At 35.5% G+C, this 20,661-nt stretch overlaps 1 protein-coding gene across 4 annotated transcripts in view; it reads right to left on the minus strand.

Moving 5' to 3' along the window:
• Nucleotides 1-20,661, minus strand: part of LOC106880468 (large ribosomal subunit protein mL45) — a 51,543-nt gene that overhangs the window by 18,001 nt on the left and 12,881 nt on the right. For all 4 annotated transcript variants that reach the window (XM_014930403.3, XM_014930401.3, XM_014930400.3 and 1 more), the window contains exons 4-5: nt 6,463-6,527; nt 515-666 (exon numbers count right to left, since the gene is read on the minus strand). In XM_014930403.3, coding sequence (XP_014785889.1) covers nt 515-666; nt 6,463-6,527 — 217 coding nt within the window. The remainder of the gene's footprint in view (nt 1-514; nt 667-6,462; nt 6,528-20,661) is intronic.

The following is a 20,661-nucleotide window of genomic DNA, read 5'->3' on the forward strand; positions in this document are numbered from 1 at the left end:
ATAAACACACTAAAACCCCTCAGACTTGCAAGAATAGTTCAAACAAAAGATATATTTGTGCTCTTAAGAAAGGATTATAAGCTAATCACAGGTAAAGTGGTTTTTGTTATTGAAAATGTCTAGTCTTTATACTATAGATTTAGTTATAAAATGGATATGAGTTAACTTGAAAAATTAACACAAATTTCTTCACTTAGTTACTTACAGGGAATGTGCTGTACAAATGTGCACTCCTACCACTCCTAAGAAAAAACATTGTAATTGGATAGTATGCGAAAGAATTCTTTTCCAAAGAGGATATGTTGAGTTTATGAGAGCAATATTGTGAGTCAATGGTGGTGCTTTGAACTATCTAGAGCACTGTTTACAGAATTCTGGTTCAGAACTTGCAGGTTTTGAGGATTTTAGTAAAGTATAATACTTTCTGAGCATTAAGAAAGAATTAGAAAGAAACTAAAGAAAATAAAAAAAACAACAACAAAAATCCAGGTTTGAATAAACAAGTTTCACTTACTCTTGTAATAGTGTCTGAGCTTCAATAACAATATCTTGTGCCTGTTGAGAAAAATCTTTAACATCAAATTCTTCTAAATATTTCTTGATTTTCCGTAAATCTAAAAACGATTTTCCTTTTTTCTCAAGTCCACTAAACCTTTGCTTTGCACCCTGAAATGAAAAATTCTACATGTAGTAATGGTTTAAATCAAAAACAAATTGAACACTATTAACCCTTTCGTTTACCATATTTCTGTTAAAACAAACTGCCTTTGTTTTAATTAATTTAGAAAATGAAAAATGGCAGACATTGAAACAATGATGATTAAAGCAAAAGTCATTTCTCTAGAATCAAGAAGATTTGTTAATAACAATCAGAGATCACTAATCGATACAATCTTATTATTTTAATCTTTCTTCGGATCTTAGACTGAAACTGATAAATTCGAACAATTGGGTAAAAATTATATTTTCAGTTGAGAATAAATACAGCTGTACCTGGTAACCGTGGAGGCGCAATGGCCCAGTGGTTAGGGCAGCGGACTCATGGTCATAGGATCGCGGTTTTGATTCCCAGACCGGGTGTTGTGAGTGTTTATTGAGCGAAAACACCTAAAGCTCCACGAGGCTCCGGCAGGGGATGGTGGCGAACCCTGCTGTACTCTTTCACCACAACTTTCTCTCACTCTTACTTCCTATTTCTGTTGTGCCAGTTATTCAAAGGGTCAGCCTTGTCACACTGAATCTCTCCGAGAACTATGTTAAGGGTACACGTGTCTGTGGAGTGCTCAGCCACTTGCATGTTAATTTCACGAGCAGGCTGTTCCGTTGATCGGATCAACTGGAACCCTCGACGTTGTAAGCGATGGAGTGTCAACAACTTGGTAATCAGAATTTTTGAAACAATTACATTTGACCTAATTTTTACACTGATGAGTGGAAAGTTATCACCATCAGAAATTTGCATGTCTTTCTACACAAAAATGTATATAAAATCAGAAACATCATTCGTAATTCTAGTCTTGTTATGTTATAGGAGTGGAGTTTATATACATGATTCTATAGGCGCAGGCACAACTGTATGGTTAAGAAGTTTGCTTTCCAACCACATCATTCCAGTTACAGTTCCACTGCATGATACCTTCATAGTTCCAGACCAACCAAAGCCTTGTGTGTAGATTTGGTAAAGGGAAACTGAAGAAGCCTGTCGTATTTATTTATGTCTGTGAGAATGTATGTATGAATGTGTGTGTGTGTGACTTGGTGTTGCCTTGTCTTGACATTACATGATACATGTAAACAAGTGTCCCCATCATATAGCAGTGTCCTTCATTTCCAATCTTCTGTAAAATAACATGTCCGGCCATTGAGAAAAATTACCTTACTGGGAAAAAGGTGAGGGTTGGCAATAGGAAGGCCATCTAGCCATAGAAAATCTGCTTCAATAAATTCTATCCAATGCATGACAGCATGGAAAAGTGGACATTAAAATAACAATGATGATGTTTCTATTTAGTAATTTCTTAATGAAATTACTAAATAGGAGATATATATTATGTATCATCATCATCATTGCTAGCATGGGTTGGATGATTTGACTGAGGACTGGTGAACCAGATGGCTACACCAGGCTCCAATCTGATTTGGCAGAGTTTCTACAGCTGGATGCCCTTCCTAACGCCAACCACTCCGAGAATGTAGTGGGTGCTTTTACGTGTCACAAGCCAGTCAGGCGGTACTGGCAACGGCCACGCTCAAAATGGTGTATTTTACGTGCCACCTGCACAGGAGCCAGTCCAGTGGCACTGGCAATGACCTTGCTTGAATGTCTTTTCACATGGCACCGGCACAAGTGCCAGGAAGGCAACGCTGGTAATGATCACGCTCAAATGGTGCTATTTACGTGCCACTGGCATGGAAGCCAGACAGCTGCTCTGGCAACGATCAGGCTCGGACGGTGTCTTAGTGCTCCACTGGTACAGGTGCCATCACAATTTTGCTAAAATAGCTTGAAACCATGGTACAGAAAATAGATTGGTAAATGTTTTTATTTTTCATTCCTTCGAAATTATCCCTAATTGTGGTATAGAGTTTTGGGCTGCTCTTTCTAGTGGGTTAGATGTACTATTATAGGCATCTCTGTATTTTAAATGAATAATATATAGTCAATTGACTAATTCTTTCTTCTCGCTAGACCACTGGTAGTAAATAAAATTTCTAAAATTTTTTTGCTACCCTATGATTTATTAATAACTAGCAGAAATACCCGGCGTTGCCCGGGTTAAAGAGAATAATGAAATCTAAAAATGCCGTCTAGACTACGCATCATCTTTATATATAGAGATGTATATACACACACGCACCCAAACACACGTATATATATGTATATCAATATAAATATATGAAAGTCAATGAAGTTTCATAAAAGAAGGTGATCATGTACATACTTTCTTGCTGTTGTGATTATAACACCTCATTGTAAACTATGTTCCTTGTTTTCCCTTGTGGAGCATATACAAATAGGTTTTTTGTTGCTGCCCACTCTTGAGCAGCCAACATACAGTTGTCCATGTGAGAAGCAGGGCTCTTCCAAGAGAAGACCAGCTACAGACAGTGTTTGACCCTGAGATTTGTTTATGGACATGGCAAAAGTCACACGAAGGGGGAATTGTAGTCTTCTGAATGTAAAAGGAATGTCTGCTCCTGATGGAGTAAGAGGAATTCTTGGAATAAAGACGTCATCCCCTTTTGCACATCCAGAAAGAATGGTAGCCTCGATAACGTGTGACATCATTTTCTAAATAATGCTCATCTGTTATGTTCGGGTTAAAATTTCATCAACATCAAAAATATATGAATTTTCATGGGAGTTATGGCCGTTATGCAAAGAATATAATTTCCAAATTTCATAAAGATCCATTCAGTACTTTTGACGTAGTTTTGGATAAGAAAACAAATGACTAATGTGTGTGTTTGTGTGCATGTGTATGTGTGTGTGATGGGTGTATATATGTATAGATATCTGTATGCATGTATATATGTATATATGTGTACATATTACATGTACATCTATATATATATATACATCTACACATATGTATACATATACATGTATGTATAGATCTATATATATATATACATATACGTGTACATCTATATGTATACATATACATCTCTCTCTCTCTCTCTTTCTCTCTTTCTCTCTCTGTGAAAGTATCTGTCACTACAGTATCGAAATTTGATTGTTTCAGTTAGTGGAATAGTTTCATTTTTAAAGTGAAAGTATTTGACATGAGTGTTTTTGTTTCACTTTTGACACGTAATGCTTAAATAGTGGAGGAGATATTATGTTGCCGTGTGCTCGAACTCTGCAAGAAGTTAATAATTTTTTTTGACTAAAACACAACTGGAACCCTAAGTAAGGCATGTGTAAAATTTGAATGAAATTGGTTGCGTAGTTCTCGAGTTTTAGGGATTCACACAGACAGACAGACAGACAGACAGACAGACACACATTCTCATTTTTATATATATAGATGATAAAATGTTTTTTGGCTAATTTCTGAAAGAAAATCGGCATTATTTTTGTATTTGCTGCCGATAAGGTAAACCGCACATGCGCGGTAAAATTTTGAAAAATTAAGCATATTAGCACAAGTCATGATTTCTATGTAGTGCCTCGTGTTTATATGTTAAATCTAGGTTGTTCCGCTGAAGACAGCTGACCTTGCAAAATATTTTATTTTGCTAAAATAGCTTGAAACCATGGTACAGAAAATAGATAGGTAAATGTTTTTATTTTTCATATTTCAAATTTAGATTGTAATCCTTTTGCTATAGCTGATGGATTCATAGTAAAATTGTGGCAGTAGTGGGCACAAACATAAAGTCTGTGGGTTTTCATATTCAACTTTTTAATAGCATTCTTTGGTTTAATTGCACCTTCCTTAAAAAAAAAAAAAAGACGAGACAGACACATCAAATAAGTTATATTTAGAAACATATTTTTGCCTTGAATCTTTTTTTTTACCATTTATATTCTACAGGTATCCTACTTATGATATAGGTGATTAGATTGGCAGTATCAGATAAATAAAAAGCAGAGTCCAAGGTATCTAACAGTAGTCATATAAGTTCCACTCTTAATGGCAAGAGTGTAACTTGTAGTTGCAGAATAAATGGGAGGATGTTTAGGGAAGTGATAGCCTTGCTAGCAACAAAAGATAAGCAACATATTATGTTGAATGACAAACAAAAATAAATGGAAAGTAGATATGGAGAAGCTGTAATGACTGGAGAGAATTGATTTAGTTGAAGTTTACAAAATGAATATTTTTATTGCTGTAAAATGAAGGAATATAGCCAGGCAATTAGGGTGGTTGTGAAGGCACATAGCCTAGTGGTTAGGGCATTGCAGTCATGATCATAAGATTGTGGTTTCAACTCTTAGATCAGGTGGGGAGTAGTGCTTTTGAACAAAAACATTTCATTTCAAGTTGTCCCAATTCACTCAGTTAAAAATGAGTTCCAACAATATCTGGAGAGTTAACCCTGGACAGACCGGCATTCCATTCAAGAGGATAGTGATCTTGGTCACATACACCATGGAAATCAGGTTAATCTACAGCCTCATGAGTTACTTTGGGCTCATGACAGACCTAAGTCTAAGTAAGTAAATAAAGGTATATTTTCAATTCTTTGTTAGCACCTCCATTCACAAAATGATTGTTTTTTTTGTTGTAAAGAAAAGAGAAATCTCAATTTACTATCAACACTCCCACCAACATTTGGAAAAGTACTTTAACAACACTGAACCTAGACCATATTTAAAAAAATATATAATCAGGTGGTGTAACAATTCCATTGACACTGTTGGATTGCACTGAAATTCATATTAGAAGAGTAGATCCTACACTGAAGATTCAAGAAAAGCTCAAGAACAGATTTGGATTGCTACCATCAAAAGCAAATTGAGGAATCTCCTTGTTTCATCAGCTCTACTTCTAAGCACAAGATTAGGCTTAGGCAGAAAGCTTGATTTCATTCTTATATTTTGTAAGATCTACAACATGAGTAACACCAAGCCGACTCTTATGTTGATAGTTCCAAAGAAGCTGTAGCGCTTCAAAAAAAATGCAAGATCTTCAGGTTGTCTTCCTAACTAAAGAACTATTGAAGCATGCTTAAGTCAATACCAATCACATAATTTTCCATTAGTACCAGAAATGGCTGTCCCATCACCATTATTTGTAGTTGCAGTGAAAGTTTACTCAATCTTTATTATTTTGTCAAGTCATCTGAGATCTAGCAAGGTGAGATCCTATAAGGCAGAAAACATGCTTAAAATTGTTACCATATTTGTCAGAAGTCAAACTCACACCTCACTCATGCCCCGCCTCCATTCAATTTTTAATTAATTTGAATACTGAAGTTGTTTCTTTTGTCTCTCTTGACATGAATTAATCAACAAATCTAATGAGTTCCCTTCAGATGTAATTTCAATTAATTAAATTCTTTTACAGTACTACATTAACCTTTTTACAGTAGATATATCCACTCAATTGTTAATTACTCTTAAATTACAGAAAGCAGTTCTATATACCAATCTAGCTTATGTCAAGGAATGTCAGGTTTGAAACTGTTTTCTGTTGAGATATGTCAAGTTTATTGAGGCAATGTGATTTGCAGAAAAAGCCAATTATATTTTTTGGTAGATATCTAACGTCATTTCTAGAATAAGCATGAAATTTAATTTTCAGTAAAAGGGTTATGTATGGTAGTGGTCACTTAATAAGAGAAATTAAGCTAAAGAAGACCTGAGAGGAAGTAAAGGGATACAAAAACACTGTTTACAAATGAGGGATGATACGCTGTTGCATAACATTCAACATAAAAAGTGATATTTAGCTACAAAATGTACTAAATACTGACTAACATAGACAAAAAGGAAAAAACTTTGTCAATTACCTCAGTAGAAATTAAAGTTGATACACCATCACCTTCAGGGGGAACATAACTTTCAAAAATTCCACCTGAAAAAAGTAAAAAAAAAATCTCTTTCTTAGACGTAAGAACTTTAATGCAAAGGAAAGCTGATGTAATAGCTTGTCTTTACATCAGCTTATTTCTGTTAGCATCAATTTTTTTCAACCTTTGGCACACGCATGGCTGTATGGTTAAGAAGCTTACTTCCCAACTGTGCAGTTTTGGGTTCAGTCCCACTGCATGACATTTTGGGCGAGTGTCTTCTGTTATAGCCTTGGGATGACCAATACCTTGTGAGTGGATTTGGTGGGCAGAAACTGTAAGAAACCCATTGCAAAAGGCGAAATGACTATGTGTGAAATTATTGCTGCTGCTATTATTACGACAACGATGAAACAACAATGATGGTAATGATCGTGGTAGTAGTAACATTTCCTCAGGATCGAGAGAGAGTGGCAATGATGTAGATTAAAATATAAACTGTTGTTTTAAATGGAAATAAGGTCTAAGAATGTGAACACTTAGAAGTAATGAAATACAACCAATTATATGTTATGAAATACAAAATATAGTGAGATACAAATATTATGCATTTACCATCATCATCATTGTTGTTTAACATCTGCTTTCCATGTCGGCATAGGATGGACGGTTTGACATGGAACTGATCAGCTGGGAGCTGTCCAGACTCCAATTGTCTATTGTGATATGGCTTCTATAGCTGGATGCCCCTCCTAATGCCAACCACTCAACAGTGTGCTTGGGATGGGAGAGGGGGTTAAGTGCCACTGCCAAGGGTGCGTTTGCACAGCACTAGCACGGGTGCTTTTTATGTGGCACTGGAACCTGAAGGGACAAGCCTATATGTGTAAAAACATTAACAAGTAATCTAACCATAGTAATACTCAGTGGAAAAAAAATCTAGTGAAATAAGTAGCTAAGAGAAACAAAATCCAAGATGAATGACAGTGATAAATAGGTATGAATGTATTATCATTTAACATCCACTTTTCAAGCTTGCATGGAGCAGACAGAATTTATTGAAGCAGATTTTCTAATACCAGATGCTCTTCCACTCACCAACCCTCATGTGTTTCCAAGCAAGGTAATATTTTACACAGAAAGCTGCAAACAACCTCACTTGTATGACAATGATGCTCATTTACAACCATCAGATAATGTCTAGACAAGGCAATGCACACACACACAAACAGGCTTTTTCAGTTTTCATCTACCAAATCCACTCACAAGGCATTAGTCAGCCCAAGGCCATAGTAGAAAACATTTACCCAAGGTTCTGTGCAGTGGGACTGAACCCAAGACCACATGGCTGGGAAGCAAGTTTCTTATCCACAGAGTCACACTTGTGTTGTGAAGTTTAATATTGGTCCAGCAAGTCGATTACATAGACCCTAGCACTCCACTGGTCCTTATTTTATTGACTCCAAAAGGACAAAAGGCAAAGTCAACCCAGGCAGAACTTGAACTCAGAACGTAAAGATAGATGAAGTGTCGCTAAAGATTTTGCCCAGCGATCTAACGATTCTGTCAGCTCACCACCTTTGCGAAGTTTCATCTTAAATCTTTAGTAGGAAGGTTTCAAACACAATAGTTTGTGGACAACGCATAAAATGGAAAACAGTGAGTGCATGATGGATAAGAGACAAATACGGCGGGAAGTACCTAAAGAATTAATGTTAGTTTAGAAGTGGGAGATTATAGGAGTAGAGGAGGTTAAGAGCTTTTGAAGTAGGTGATGTTACAGTGATCCTTTTTTGATGTATAGTCCTCGTTACAGACAAAGCACATACTTAGAGCTTGCTAGCTGTAATGGGTCATGAGATTGTTTGCAGTATGACTGATGTTAGATTTTGTTGAGGTTTTTTTAACTTGTATATTTGCGATTTTGAATTTTATATGCTTCAAATTCACAAGTTTTCATAATATAACATCACCAATTTTATATTTATCACAGGTGCCTATATTGGTTTCAAAATGCTGGCCTTTGTACTCCATCCAGCCATATCAATTCACCTTCCCTTTCATTATCCATTATATTCACCCCTCTCTTTCTCATCCATCACTACCTTGCCATCACCTACTTTCATCATATCTCATCATCATCATCATTTTCATGTCTACTTTTCTACTCATATACAAGTCAGATGAATTGCACTGAGGCAGATTTTCTGCAGCCAAATGTTTATCCTGTTGCCAACTCTCACCTGTTTACAAGCAAGGCAGTATATCTCCTAATTCTTTGAACAGCATAATGTCTGGACAGGTTTTCCTCAGAAGATTGGAATTGAATGGCACCATTTCTATAATAGTGACATTTGTTGACTACTATAAAGCAATGCTGAGACGAGGAGACACAAAACCATATATGCACAACACACACACAAGCTTCTTTCAGTTTAGTAAATCCACTGACAAGGTTTTGGTTGGACTGGAGTTAAAGAAGCTTGTCTGAGGTGCCATGTAGTGGGACTGAACTTCTTAACCAAGCCCTTCCTTTAGATTGAGTTTCTCTCATTAAATGGAATCAGTGATTTCAAAGTGAAATTACCACAAGAAGATTTACTTAATAGAAAATATAACACCAGAAACGTTAGTAAGGCGGCGAGCTGGCAGAAATGTTAGCACGCTGGGTGAAATGCATGGTGGTATTTCGTCTGCCGCTACGTTCTGAGTTCAAATTCAGCCGAGGTCGACTTTGCCTTTCATCCTTTTGGGATCAATTAAATAAGTACCAGTTACGCACTGGGGTCGATATAATCGACTTAACCTCTCTGTCTGTCCTTGCTTGTTCCCTCTGTGTGTAGCCCCTTGTGGGCAGTAAAGAAATAACACCATATTATCATTTATCATGTCAACAATGAACTTGAATTCTGATTTTTGCAAGATAACTATTGCTTACAAGTGATTTTTATGATTATTTTATGAAAACAGGTATTTAATCATCAACTTCATTGGTAAAACAAGCATTGAGTAATGCTTGTAGTATTCTTGCCTTTATATAGTCTAAAATTATTTATAAATATATGCCTATGGATTGAGCTAAGCCCTTCTTGTTTGGAAAAAAAAAATGAAAAAAAAAAAAAAATGGATACACTTGCTAAAATGTGTCATCTAAATTTCATTTATAGAATAAGCTTTTTAAAGTGCATGAATTTCATGCGTCACATCTTGTATGATACAATTTCCTAATATAATATAAGGATGTAAAATTTTTGATCAAAAGTCCAAGGATGTTAGCAAACATCTTAGAATGATTAAACATCTAGTATTGAAATAATTTCTATGACTTTTCAATATAATTATGAGTAAGTGCAAAAATACCTATTAAGGATTTCAATTAAGTGGATAATATTTATTTTCCATAATTCTCTCTTGGGTAGGTATATTATACATATTTCAATGCATGAACAATACTGATTTCAAATTTTGGCACAAGACCAGCAATTTGAGGGGTGGTGGTGAATAAATTGATTATATCGGCCCCAATGTTCAGCTGGTACTTATTTTGTCGGTTCCAAAAGGATGAAAGGCAAAATTGACCCCAGCAGAATTTGAACTCAAAACATAAAGTTGGAAGAAATGCCGCTAAGCATTTTTCAATGGATGAAGAATATTAGAAGTCAAATGTGTACCAAAATCTGTTGACTTCTTTTACATGTATTTTAAAAAAATATTTGCATTAAAACATAATGGGAAAATAATATTTACATCAGTGCAGACATGGCTGTGTGGTTAAGAATTTCACTTCACAACTACATGGTTTCAGCTGTGCCTTGTGAGTGAATTTGGTAGATGGGAACCATGAGGAAACTGTTGCGTGCACATGTATTTTGTGTTTGTGTATGTGCCTCCCCACCACTGTCTAATGACCAGCATTGGTTTGTTTAAGTCTCTAAATTAGCAGTTTGGTAACAATGACTGATAGAATAAGTACAAGACTTAAAAAATAAGCACTGGGGTCAATTTGCTTGACTGAATCCTTCAAAGCACCATAGCATGGCTGCAATCCAATGACCGAAAAACGAGTAAAAGATAAAAATTATGAATATAATTACTTGAAAACAACTTATTTAATTGATACAACTCTGTGAAGTGGTTGGCATTAAGACGGGCATCCAGCCATAGAAACCAAGCCAGAACAGACTGGAGTCTGGTGCAGCTCTCTGGCTTACCAGTTCCAGTTAAACCGTCTAACCCATGCCAGCATGGAAAATGGATGCTAAATGATGATGATGATGATGATGATTCCCTCTGAAAATATAATTTTTTTCAACACATGAGGCCAGTCAATTAAATGGGCTCAATATTTATGTTCTTCATTAATAACTTTTCTTTAAATTCAAATACACATAACTAACGAAAACAATTTATTCAATTTTTTATGGTAATAATTTAAAAATGATATTTATATTTCCATTCACTTATTCCATATACATCTTGCTTGATTAGCAAAGAATATACTTCTATACAGCGTGTAAACCACTATGTGTAAAATAACTTTATTTAATAAACTTAAATCACTGTGAAGAGAAAAAATAATAAAAATCACATGAGAAAGTAAATGAAGACCAACGTCATTGCCACCACCACCACCACTACGATGACTGTTTAACAATAAACAAACAAGAGCCGTCACCCACGCCCAGTAACCTAACCAACACTTCTACATCATCAAACAAACGTCATCACTGTCACCCTATCATTACCATAACTACAAACAACAAGTAACCACCACTACCACCACCATCATTTTACAATGATCTTTTATTTTTTTCTAACTTCCTCCTTTTCTCTTTCCCTCTCACGCTTCCACTTTTCTCATGTCTTCTCTTACTATCTCTCTTTTGTGAATGCTAATACTTCATTGATTTCACTACTCCTGCCTCTCTTACTCTCTTTCTCTCTCTCACACACACATACACACATTCTGTCCGATAAATTTTCTCTTACTTTTACTTCTTATCTTTATCTCTATTTTATTTCTAACTTTTATAACTCTCTCAGTATCTTTCCCCAAACACCATAATCAACATCAATGTTGCTGTTGTCTTACTACTAAAACTGCCAAGTGTTTTTCTCATTCTATTTGAGTTACTTCCCTTAGTGTGACACAAAAAGTAGATAGTTATGAATGTACAATTATATTGATATAATAATAATAATAAAAAATTCTTTTTATTGGCCACAAGGGCTAATATAAATAGAAAACATTAAAGAATAACACAAGATGATAAACAAAGGGTTTTGCAAAAAAAGTTCCACGTAAACATTTGATAACAAAAATAATATAACAAGTAAAAACTCCCAATAGGGGGAGGCGCTTTGAAGGTTACTCATGGAAAAAACCCACGGGTGCCTGGTCAACAGGGCGAGAGCCCTTTCTCCTTTTATACATTTTTTTCTTTTACAGGTGTAATCTCAAAATTGGTCCATCCATACTGGCCATTTTCCCCGACATTCACCCACCTTTCACCAAATTTGCAAGAAGACAACACTTCCCTCTCTACTCTCACCTTCCTTTTCAGGTGGAACTTGAAAAAGTTGATGAGGCCTTGACTAAAGAGGAAAGTGTCTGAATTTAGCCCTTTCAAACGGGTCCACTATACCATCTCTTTCGCTATAGCCACCAGACAAATGAAAATTGCCTTCCCCTCCTGGTTAAAGGAGGCAGGCGGAGCAATCCTCACTATGGATCCGTCCAACATGCGACAGCAGCTGTTTGACATAAACCCACAGGTCAGCAATACTTGGGCACTGGACGAGTGCATGCAGAATGACTTAAGAAGAAGCTTGTTAGAGAGTAAATGAAATCAGAAAGAACAAATGGAATAAACAATGGAATGACCTGAAACTATATGCTAAGAATGATCAAGAATCAGAAGGACTTTTAACAACTGTAAAGCATGTTAGCAATGATGTAGGAATGGAATTTGAACTTGATAAATACACAAAAGCAACTTTCAAGAGGGAAAAGTTCACTACAACATCATCCACCAAATTTGACCCAGACACCACTATCTAGATCTTGATGGCACTTATCTATGTATAAATGATGGCAATGGAATCCAACATACTCAAATGAAGAGAAAGCTCTGGAAAGCGTGTTACAGAAGAGCAAGGCTGGTCCTGAAAACTAGACCAAACTTAAAAATCATGATAACGCTTAGTACACCTTAGCTGTACCTGTAGTGCAAAATGATTTCAATGTCATCAACTGGAGATTATCTGAACTTCAGAGAATGAATGGGAAAATACAGTAACTTCTCACTATCAAGAAAATATACCACCCTAAAGTAGATGTAACTGTCTAACCTGCTGAGAAAAGAAGTGGGAAACAACACACCCAATCTGAATTATCCTATAAAACAGTCATGATTAGCCTACAAATATACTTTAAAAACTCAGAGATTGGATGATGATAGTAAAAGACCATGAAAACAAGAGACTCTATAAAGAAAGAGGCAGAAAAATACAAAAACAAACTAAGAATCAATAGTAGAGAAATTTTAAATGCAGCTGACCTACTACCATGAAGGCAGCTAGAATCCACAGAATTAAAGCAAAGTCTTAGGAGCTTATAACTGAAAGATAGATGGCAACAAAAACCTCTACATGGTCAATACTGACCTTGCACCCTGGATGCTGATGTTGATCAACCAAAACCCATCAGTGGCTGTGAAGCTTAGGATTAAAAACTGAAATGGAAGGATTCAATTTTGCTACCAAAGACCAGAGCTTATTTACAAGAAACTACAAAGCAAACATCCTCAAAAATGGAGCAGATCCAAAATGCAGAATTGGTGATGAACAATAAACCATATAGTTTTAGGATGCTCTACTTTGGCTTCAGCTGAGTATAAAGCAAGGCAATTGGATTGGCCAATGCATTCACTGGACACTATGGAAACAATGAACCACAACATCCTAAAAGCTGACATGAACACTATCCTCTATCAGTAATTGAAGCAAAGGTTTATGGGAGTTTACAGTCCACACAGACTGCACCATAAACTATAAATGCAAATTGGCTAGATATTATTGTTAAAGATTTTAAAAACAAAACATGCCTACTCATGTCTCTGTAATACTTTGCAAACTTGTCATACTCTTTAGCAATATGGCAACTGAAGAGACAAAGAACCCCAGTTATAACTGGTGTGCTTGGATTTATAAACAAAGATGTAAATGAACTTCTTGAGAGCATATGTGGTAAACTCAACATTTAAAATATTCAAAACAATTGTCCTTAACAGCACAGCTGCCATTTTATGTAAATTTTTATCATTGCCATGTCAAATTATTAATTCTGAAATCCCTTCTTTTATATATCCATTTTTAAAAAATACCTTATTTAAATTTCTGTTTCTATATATAGTCTAAATTAATTTTATACCGTTTTATAGCTGTGAAATACCACCACTGAATGACAATACTTGCCCTAGATATCATCTGGTTGACACGCTACAGGGATTCTTACATGAAGCATTATCAAAGATAAATAATGATAACAATCTGAAGTAGATTGTGAAACAGAGCTATTGTAAAGAGTTTGCTTATTGGGAACAACTAAAATATTATGCAAAGCACTCAATGATCAGATTGACTAAAAGGAAGGGAAAAGGCAAGGAGGATGTTGTTTGATATTTAAGCAAACTGGTTGTAGCCTACTGATAAAGTAGAAAAGTAACCAAATAATAAGAACCAACCTGGAAAAAAACCCTAAAAAAAAACTCCACAATAATAGTTTCAAAATTTGGTACAATGCCAGCAATTTTGAGGGAAGGGTAAGTTGATTACATTGACCCTAATATTTGAATGGTACTTTCTTTTAGCAATCCTGAAAGGGTGAAAGGCAAAGTTGATTTCAGCTGGAATTGAACTCAAAATGTAAAGAGCTGGAAGAAATGCCTTGAAGCATTTTGTCTGGCATGCTAATTATTCTGTCAGATCACTGCCTTAGACGAGTTAGATCAATACTAAAAACAGAGCTCAATGCTAAAAACAAGATAATGGGTATCAACACTTTAGCTGTCCCAGTTATAAGCTACAGCTACAACATCCTTAACTGGACACTAAACGAACTATGTAAAATAGACAGGAAAACAAGAAAAATAATGACAGGATATAGGATGCACCACCCAAAATCTGACATAGAAAGGCTATATATACAACGCACAGAAGGTGGCAGGGGTCTTATACAGCTAGAAAACTATTATAAAATAACCACCATAGGACTGCAAAAATACCTACTCCAGAAGCAAGGGAAGCTAATACAAATAGCCACAAAACACGAGCAAAACAAAAAACTGTTTTCAGTATTTAAGGAAGCTGACAAATACAAACAAGAAATCAATCTACCTAACAAATACGAAGAAGAAGAAGAAGAAGAAACAACAAAAGCTATAAAACAAATGAAATCCAAACTAAAACTAGAACAGCAACGGACCATGATAAAACGATGGCAAGAAAAGCCCCTACATGGTAAATACTGGGCTAAACTAAATGCGAAAGAAATAGACAGAGAAAAATCCCAGCAATGGCTGAGAAGCTCAGGACTCAAAGCAGAGACTGAAGGATTTTTAATTGCTGCACAAGACCAGAGCCTCCCCACCAGAAATTACCAAAAACACATAATGAAAAAAAATATAACAAGTAACTGTAGAATATGTGGAGATGGACAAGAAACAATAAATCATATTATCTCTGGCTGCCCAGTCCTGGCTAAGAAGGAATATATTCACAGACACGACAGAGCTGGGACCTATATACACTGGAAGCTATGCCAACACTATGGAATAACAACAGAAAAAAGATGGTATAAACACACGCCAGAAAAGGTCACAGAAAACGAGAAAGCAACCATACTCTGGGATATGCCAATACACACAGATAGAGAAATTAAGGCAAATAGACCAGATATAGTTGTCAAAGATCATGAAGGAAAAAAATGCTTTCTAATTGATGTATCAATACCAGCAGATGACAACGTTTCTAGAAAAGAAATGGAAAAACTTTCAAAATACAAAGACCTGGAAATAGAGATAACTCGAATGTGGAGTCTAAAAACAGAAACAATTCCTATCATAGTAGGTGCCTCAGGTATAATAAAAAAATACTCAGACAAATACATAACAAAAATACCAGGACTTACAAATATATGTAACATACAGAAAATTGCACTACTGGGTACTGCACACATCCTACGCAAAACACTTTCAATACAGTAAACATAAAAGCACCACAGCAAACCACAGCACATACCCAAGGCGCACAGAGCTGCGCTCGGTAGTGAAGTGAAAGCACGTTATAAAAATAAAACTACTGAACAATAATAATAATAATAATAATAATAATAATAATAATAATAATCCTTTCTACAATAGGCACAAGCCTGAAATTTGTGGTGAGGAGACTAGTTTGGCAAGAGCATATCCAAATAGGAAATTTTAGTTCTGACAAAGAATGTTTAAAAAAACCTTAAGTTTGACAAGAATATCAAACTAACAAAAATCCAAAACTTAAAGAAAAAGTATAATATAAAAACCATACTTGACATCGATACTACCATAGAAACTATCAAGCAAAAGGTATCTGCTAAAGCTGCACACATAGTATGGTATGAAAAGAGCACTAGGTTCTACAAGGACAACAACATGTTTGAAGATAACCCAAAATTTTTTACACCAAGATAGGGAAAATATCAGTTAGAGTAAAGTCCCTCCTATCAAAAGAAGTGCAAGAATTTTGGAATAAAATTTTGGAAGAAGAAAAAAACGCACAATAAAAAGGGTTCTTTGATTGATAGAATATCTACTGACTTAAACTCCTTAAAAGAGCAAAAGTGGGACGGTATCAAGGTAGAGGATGTAAGATCTGCTGAAAGGAAATCGAGCAAATGGAAGTCTCCAGGAAAGGATAAAATTCCTAACTTCTGGTTGAATGCCTTCCCAGAGAGTCATGAACTGCTAACAAAAATTTACAATGTTTTGCAGCAACCTAGTACGATTCCCTCTTGGCTAGTTAATGGTGTTACAGTTCTACTTCCAAAAAATGAAGAAACAAATAAACTAAAAAATTATAGACCCATAATCTGATTGCTACCTGGCTCAGATACCAGGAAATCCAAAAATGGAAGCAATTCAAAGAATAGTGCCCATGGGAATTACCCATACCCTATATAAAATATTGTTTATGTAATCTCAAAAATCTCAAAAATATTTAAATCCATAAACAGTGTCAAAATACTTTTAAATGTACATAACAGCAAACACCTTTTACTGTCATCTTATAATCAAAGTACATTTAAAACAAACTTCTATTTTACTTATGTTTTAACAGACATTCTCTAGAACAATACTATGTGCAAAACCAAATATATGGCAAGAAGAAGAAGAAGAAGAAGAAGAAGAAGAAGAAGAAGAAGGAGGAGGAGGAGGAGGGGGAGGAGGGGGAGGCATGCTAGATGCCGAAATATCGTTCAAGCAATTTCACATGATAACTATAGCACTCTTCTAATTTTTATCTCTGTATAACTTCTGGAGGAGTTACCTCAGTCCTATATAATTTTAATAATAATAATAATAATAGTAATAGTAATAATGATAATAATAATAATAATAATAATAATAATAATAATAATAATAATAATAATCCTTTCTACTATAAGTAGAAGGCTTGAAATTTTGAGGGAGGGGTTCTCATCAATTATATGAACTCCAGTACTCAACTGCTACTTGAGGAAAGGCAAAGTTGATCTGGCAGAATTTGAACTCAGAACATAAAGATGGACAAAGTGCTATTAAGCATTTTGCTTAGAGTGCTAATGACTCATCCAGCATGCTAACAATTCTGCCAGCTCGCCATCTTAAATAATAATAATGATGATTTCTTTATTGACCACAAAAGGTTTACATTAAGAAAAACATTATGGACATTACAAGACAAACAAAAGATGTATGTGTGTGAGTGTATGTCTTGAGGGTTTTGTGTGTAAAGAGGCTTAACATAATGGAAGAAAAAAACTTTTAATAATGTATAATACTCAATAGGGAGGAGATGTTCAAGGGCTGTTCATGGAAAAGCCCCATAAAACCATGGGTTCCCTGTCTTCTGGGGTAGGTGCCTTTTCTCTGATTACAGGCGTATTCTTAGGGCAGGTCTGTTCATTCATACCGTTCTTGCCACTCACATCAACCTTTTAGCAAACTGGCTAGAAGGCAACACTTCCCTCTCTACTCTTATTTTCCTCTTCAAGGGAAACTTGACGAAGTTGATGAGGGATTGGCCAAAGAAAAAAATATTTAATAATACTGAAATTATAATTATGACTTTTGAGTAAGTAACATTATTAAGGAGTTTGGTGAATTAAAAGTACTACTAGTCAGCTATAGTAATGGGGATTTGGGGTAAAATTAGCCTACTGTAGATTATGCCAGCCAAAAAATTAGCCTAAAGTAAGTCTCAGCTCCACCTATAAGAAGGAGGAAGATTTTAATTGCTATTTTTCTGAAAAGTGTGCATCATATATGTTGTCTCATTCTGTCATTGATGTTTGCTCATTTATATTCCAGCAGCATTTTGAGGTTGATGTCACCAAATTGAACAATATTATTAAGATGTCAAAATTATGATGACTTTTGGTTGATAATTGATGAGGGATGAGTATGTCTATGTCCTTTGTGTATTTTTTCTTTCTATTTTCTCTTACTTGTTTCAGTCATTTGACTGCGGCCATGCTGGAGCACCGCCTTTAGTCAAACAAATCGACCCCGGGACTTATTCTTTGTAAGCCTAGTACTTATTCTATCGGTCTCTTTTGCCGAACCGCTAAGTGACGGGGACATAAACACACCAGCATCAGTTGTCAAGCAATGCTAGGGGGGACAAACACAGACACACAAACACGTATATATATACATATATACAACGGGCTTCTTTCAGTTTCTGTCTACCAAATCAACTCACAAGGTTTTGGTTAGCCCGAGGCTATAGTAGAAGACACTTGCCCAAGATGCCACGCAGTGGGACTGAACCCGGAACCATGTGGTTGGTAAGCAAGCTACTTACCACACAGCCACTCCATTCATCATCTTTCCATGCAACATTTTCCTATTTTTGATTAATATATAACACCATGCAGCCTTTTTCTTGTTCCCACTCTCAGTGGTCTCCAATATAGTGATTTCCATTTTGTGACAACTTCTCTCTATTTATTGTTGTTTCCTATCAATGTTACTTTCACAAATATCTCAATTCTATCATATAGCTGAAAGGTCTTTCATGTATAAAAAAAAAATTGCTTTGTCTATTATTTGTTTATCTTTTTATTTTATACATTTTCCAATTGTTATACCTGGGTATAACAAGAACTTGTTATACCTGAGTATAACAAGTATGTCCATGTAACATAACATACAACAAGCCCCACCTCTACATACAGAACTGTGGTTTGTATAATTGATGTAACCAATATTTCTATCTTTAAGCTCCCAAATAAATTTTCCTAATAATGTATCATGTAATCTGCATCTGTTATTGAAAGAATGTATGTGATTACTCCATCTAGATATAAATTTTGACACTATGGCACTGATATACTTATTTGGTGTGTGAACTGAACATCTATATACTAAATTTGGTCAGTTGCACTTACTATTCAAAGGATATTTATATCAATCCCTACAGTTAGACACACTATCAGGTTTACTAGCTAGTGAAGAATTATTAGCAATATCATTACTAAAGTTATTGCTGGAGGAGGAGCAGAATAAATGGTAGTATTAAGGAGGATCAAACTGTGTTATTAACAGAAGAGCTAGAGACAAAGTCCTGGGATAATTAGAATCACATATGTAATTGCTAATATTGTTTAATTTCTAACTATTAATAGTAACTATATTATCAGTTAAAATAGGTGTGGTGAAGTACATAAATTTACTACATTCCCTCCTCTCTTTATCACTTTGAAAATACCACTAATTCATTGTCATTCTATCTTCTAAGTGTGAGTAGTCATGTAGCTCCTCTTCGACAAGAACATGCTCTACCTCAACCTCTCCTCCATCTATCAAGGATGTAGTGTCCCACTCATCCAGTTTTGTAGACTTGCAAGCTACATAGTGACCTACATAGTGGCACAAAGAAAGCATCCAGCTCCATAGTAAAGTGGTTGGAGTTAGAAAAGCATCCAGCCATAGAAGCCATCCTGAAGCAAACATTGGTGCATAATGACAGTCCTTGGACCCATTGGATTCTTGTCAAACTATTCAACCCATGCCAGAATAGAACATGGAAGTTAAATGATGATGATATGTGTATGTATGTGTGTGTGTGTGTGTGTGTGTGTGTGTGTGTGTGTGTGTGTGCTTGTGTGTGTGTACTTTGATAATAGGTGTTGGTTTCTTTACATCCCTGTAACTTAGAAGTTTGACAAAAGAGACCAACAGAATAAGAACTAAATTTTAAAATAAGTACCAGGGTCAATTTGTTCCACTTAGACCCTTAAAGCACAAGAGGCGCAATACAATCAAACTTATGACAGATGTGTAGGAGCAATAAACACTAAGAACATATGGAAAATAGACTGTTTACTACCTTAAAGGTAGTAGACAGTTTCTGTTATCAAAGAGATCTAGTTAACAGTAAAGGAAGATGTTATGAAATCATAATTGCTAGAGTATGAACTGGATGGAAAAAGTTCAGAGAGCTATTACCTCTGTTGGTACTAAAAAGGCCTCTCTCATAGGGTAAAATGTAGAATGTATGGTGCTTGTGTACAAACAACAGAGTTACATAGTAGTGAGATGTGGATCCTGAATTCTGAGGAAATGCAGCTAGCATGTCCTGTTGGATGTACAATGTAAGTGTGCATGCATGACAAAGTACAAATGCATTGAGAAATAAACTGCGCACAAGAGAGGTGTTGTGCAAGAGAGAAGACTCAAAATGGTCCATATCTCTGTCCCTGTTTATCAATCACTGCTTTCACTTCTATATTGCCCTCTCTTATATTGTTTGTTACTCTCCCTTCACACTGTTGTGAACCTACTTACCTACCAATTAATCCTATATTCTCTGTCCCTATTCTCTCTCTATCCACCATCTTGTACGTTGAGAATACACTAGCATGCATATCCTCTGCAACAAGACACCTGTTCCTGT

The sequence above is a fragment of the Octopus bimaculoides genome, chromosome 4 (assembly GCF_046866305.1).
Source record: "Octopus bimaculoides isolate indiv1 chromosome 4, ASM4686630v1, whole genome shotgun sequence".
NCBI lineage: Eukaryota > Metazoa > Mollusca > Cephalopoda > Octopoda > Octopodidae > Octopus > Octopus bimaculoides.